At 32.9% G+C, this 4,578-nt stretch overlaps 1 protein-coding gene across 1 annotated transcript; it reads left to right on the top strand.

Annotated features, from left to right (window-relative positions):
• Positions 1–3,657: 3,657 nt before the first annotated feature.
• On the top strand, positions 3,658–4,173 carry LOC134718086 (uncharacterized). The gene has a single exon (XM_063580577.1). It carries the CDS (start codon positions 3,685–3,687, stop codon positions 4,171–4,173), a length of 489 nt encoding a protein of 162 aa, XP_063436647.1. The 5' UTR covers positions 3,658–3,684.
• The last annotated feature ends 405 nt before the right edge of the window (positions 4,174–4,578 follow it).

The following is a 4,578-nucleotide window of genomic DNA, read 5'->3' as shown; positions in this document are numbered from 1 at the left end:
CGTCATTTTTTTAGTACTGCACGAGATTTTTTTTCTCACTGAAAACTTCAAAGTAACAATAGTCACAAGAACAGTCATTGGAACTTTATATAGGGGAGAGGGGGTCTATATAGTTCAAATGAATTTGTGGTGTCTCAGAGTTAAAACATCAAAGGATCTTATTTTGCCGCAACTGTGAATTAAAAAAATTAGAACTCGACTGGCTCTCTTCAACGTAAATTTCGTGACACCCTATGTTAATTTATAGTCAAACCTGATTATTTTTTAAAGCGACCATTATACTTTCACAGCTGGGGAAAAAGGGTTGGGTTTTTTATGCACCAAAAACTTAATTCCCCTAACGTGTGTATACTACGGCAGACACGTGTAAAAGCCTTTTTATAGAAGTTTTTTTACAACAATAACTTAAAGATTGATCGATTGATTGATTGTTGTTTGTTTAACGCCACATGAGCACAACAAGGCTATATCGCGGCGAGATTTCATTTAATAAATTGTTTCTTATCTTACCTCCATTTGCTTGAAATAAAATGCCCAAATGTCATGGCGACCTGGTCCTTCCAAAATCAAAATGAAAATGAACAGGTTAAAATCGTGCCATATTTATCTCGATTTAGCTGAAAACTTTCCCGTTGCTCGCCTTAATTTAAAACAATTTGTTGCTTTATAAAACAATATATCGAAGAAAAAAAGGCAATTTATTATTATTGCATGATATTTTTATTGACTTATGAATTAATCTTAAAATGTTTTCTCGTTTTGATAATTTGTCGCGTTATTTAAAACGATTTATTTTTATGGCGATAAAAAACAAATCGGCTAAATGCCTTGTTAGGCATTTGTCGAAAAAAATAAATCGCAGTAATAAGAAAAAAAAGGCAATTTATTATTATTGCATGATATTTTTATTGACTTATAAATTAATCGTAATTTTTTTTCTCGTTTTGAAAATATATCGCGTTATTTAAGACGATTTATTTTTAAGGCGATAAAAAACAAAGCGCCTAAATGCCTTGTTAGGCATTTTCTCAAAAAAAAAATCGCAGTAATGAGAAATAAAGCATTTTCTCGCTAAAAGTTATATCGCCATCTTGGATTATAAGTATTAAAACGAGGGTAATATACGCTTCCGTAGTATGCCACCATAATATAAGACGACAAGTCGACATGTCGTGATAATTATCTCGACAAGTCGACTTAAAAATGGAATTAAGTCGACTTGTCGTGATAACTATCTCGACAACGCGATGGCAGCTTCATGCCACCATAGATGGGTTATAATTTTGTTCTTCGTGATCAGGTTTTTTTCATTTCGTGATCTGTGATAAATATCGAATTTTCATAGCGTGATCTGTCATTTTGAGAAATGAAAATGGAAGATTTGATATGGCTGGAGTTGTTAAACAAACTCTGGTCGTGAATCGTGATTATTATTTTTTACTTTCTGTGAATCTTGATGGGACCCCCCTCCCCCATCAGGGCCCTCATCATTATATATTCACATGTATATGTCCCTCTTTTTGCATAGTCTTTGGCATGAAACATACATTTACTATCAATAAATTAATGAATATGATTGTGGTAATTTCAGATTTCCAGAGGAGCTTGTTCAAATTCATCTGAGAATACACAATAAGGATGAAAACTGTATAGTGACCAGAGTGTGTTTAACAACTCCAGCCATATCAAATCTTTTAGACAGTGGGGTATATAATTATAATATATAAATGTATATACTTAATCATGTTAATATCACATTTACATTCCTTTTTTTTAACAAATTATGGCTAACATGTTAAAACCATGAGTTTGATGTAAGTGATCATATTTTATTGTTGTTGGTGTTCAAAAAATTTCCTCTACATGCATATACATTGTACTTGTATCCAGTCAAAAGTAAAGCATAAGGTTAAATTGGGTTTGGTTTATAAAACATTGGTTAATGGCTACTTGCAATGTTATATTTTGATTTTTAAAATTGTATTGAAATGGTGTAATAACTATATTCTCAAAGCTTGTTCTGTATGATTTGAGCATTCATTTTTAGCTCACCTGGCCCTTAGTGAGCTTTTCTCATCACTTGGCGTCCGGCGTCCGTCGTCGTCAACTTTTACAAAAATCTTCTCCTCTGAAACTGCTGGGCCAAATTAATCCAAACTTGGCCATAATCATCATTGGGGTATCTAGTTTAAAAATTGTGTGGCGTGACCCCGCCAACCAACCAAGATGGCCGCCACGGCTAAAAATAGAACATAGGGGTAAAATGCAGTTTTTGGCTTATAACTCAAAAACCAAAGCATTTAGAGCAAATCTGACATGGGATAAAAATGTTCATCAGGTCAAGATCTATCTGCCATGAAATTTTCAGATGAATCAGACAACCTGTTGTTGGGTTGCTGCCCCTGAATTGGTAATTTTAGGGAAATTTTGCTGTTTTTGGTTATTATCTTGAATATTATAATAGATAGAGATAAACTGTTAACAACAATAATGTTCAGCAAAGTAAGATCTACTAATAAGTCAACATAATCAAAGTGATCAGTTGACCCCTTTAGGAGTTATTGCCCTTTATAGTCAATTTTTAACCATTTTTCGTAAATCTTAGTAATCTTTTACAAAAATCTTCTTCTCTGAAACTACCAGGCCAAATTTCAACAAACTTGGCCGCAATCATCATTGGGGTATCTAGTTTAAAAAATGTGTGGCGTGACCCGGCCAACCAACCAAGATGCAGTTTTTGGCTTATAACTCAAAAACCAAAGCATTTAGAGCAAATCTAACACGGAGTAAAATTGTTTATCAGGTCAAGATCTATCTGCCATTACATTTTCAGATGGATCGGACAAACCGCTGTTTGGTTGATGCCCCTGAATTAGTCATTTTAAGGAAATTTCGTCGTTTTTTGTTATTATCTTGAATATTATTATAGATAGAGATAAACTGTAAAGAGCAACAATGTACAGCAAAGTAAGACTTAAAAAAAAAAACATGACCTAAATGGTCAATTGACCCCATAAGGAGTTATTGCCCTTTAAAGTCAATTTTTAACAATTTTCATAAAATTTGTAAATTTTAATTAACATTTTCGACTGAAACTCTTAGGCCAAGTTCAATATAGATAGAATGTTTGTAAGCAGCAAGAATGTTCAGTAAAGTAAGATGTACAAACACATCACCATCACCAAAACACAATTTTGTCATGAATTCAAATGCGTCCTTTGTTTAATATTCACATAGACCAAGGTGAGCGACACAGGCTCTTTGGAGCCTCTAGTTTGTTATTATCTTGAATATTATTATGGATAGAGATAAACTGTAAACAGCAATAATTTACAGCAAAGTAAGACTTAAAAATAAGTCAACATGGCCAAAATTGTCGATTGACCCCCTAAGGAGTTATTGCCCTTTATATTATTTATTTTTTAATTTTCATAAAATTTGTAAATTTTCACTAACATTTTCCACTGAAACCAATCATTATAGATAGGGATGATAATTGTACACAGCAAGAATGTTCAGTAAAGTAAGATCTACAAAGACATCACCATCACCAAAAACACAATTTTTTCATGAATCCATCTGTGTCCTTTGTTGAATATTTACATAGACCAAGGTGAGCGACACAGGCTCTTTTGAGCCTCTAGTTTTTCAGATATTGCAACTGCTGCAAAAGTGGTTAGGACAATGGAAAATTCAAAAGAAGAAGTTGTTGTGATAACTAATGTTGAACAAGCAGTACTACCAATGTTAGAAGATGAAGATGTACATACCAATAAATCACCTACCTCCACCAGTAAAGCATCTACCTCAACCAGTACAGCACCTACCTCCACCAGTAAAGCACCTACCACCACCAGTAAAGCACCTACCTCCACATCTCAAACTCGGACACAGTGGAATCAGAGATATGAAAAATTCCTATTAGATACTTATAAAACTTTTGAGGAATCCAAAAAACCAATCAAAAATAAATGGGGAGCTATTGCTGATCTTGTTAATAAAGAACTAGATGTGAAATTTACAGGAGACCAATGCAGGTTGAAAATTAAATGCCTAAAGGAAAAATTTGACAGACATCAGAAAAAATTGAACAAATCAGGAGAAGAACACACAGAAATGCCTCCAGAGTTGGAGATATTTGAAAGCCAGCCTGAATTAAAGATATTGTTTTAGAATCCTTTGTGAAGGAAGAATCTTTGTTGCTTCCAAATATATATGAAAAGTTCAAACAGTATTTATGTATTAATATAGCAAAATTTGAATATGTTATATCTGAAACTGATCTAAAAAAATTACAGCACAGCAATAAATGGATTTTTAAAATGTTGAAAATTAGATTCAGTAAGTGTTTGCAGGTTTTTGTGCCTAAAAGAAAACAGGATGGACGTTTAATATATAGAAACGGGATAAATTTTATAAACTGTTTACATAGTGTTACTGTTAAAAATAACCAGCTTATATCTGAGAAAAATGATATCAGTGAACAGTTGATAGAAAAAAATTCTACCATTATAGCTATGAAAAATAAAATTGCACCACAACATGAAATTGTGAGTGAAGCATTACAAATAGTGAGGT

Source organism: Mytilus trossulus, chromosome 5 (genome assembly GCF_036588685.1).
Source record: "Mytilus trossulus isolate FHL-02 chromosome 5, PNRI_Mtr1.1.1.hap1, whole genome shotgun sequence".
In the NCBI taxonomy this organism is placed as follows: Eukaryota; Metazoa; Mollusca; class Bivalvia; order Mytilida; family Mytilidae; genus Mytilus; species Mytilus trossulus.
Note: the sequence above shows the minus strand (reverse complement) of the source record. Positions and strands in the feature narration are given on the sequence as shown.

Bases quoted from the DNA above. Each gene is read 5' to 3' on its own strand.
- LOC134718086 (XM_063580577.1), top strand. From the start codon at position 3,685: ATGGAAAATTCAAAAGAAGAAGTTGTTGTGATAACTAATGTTGAACAA.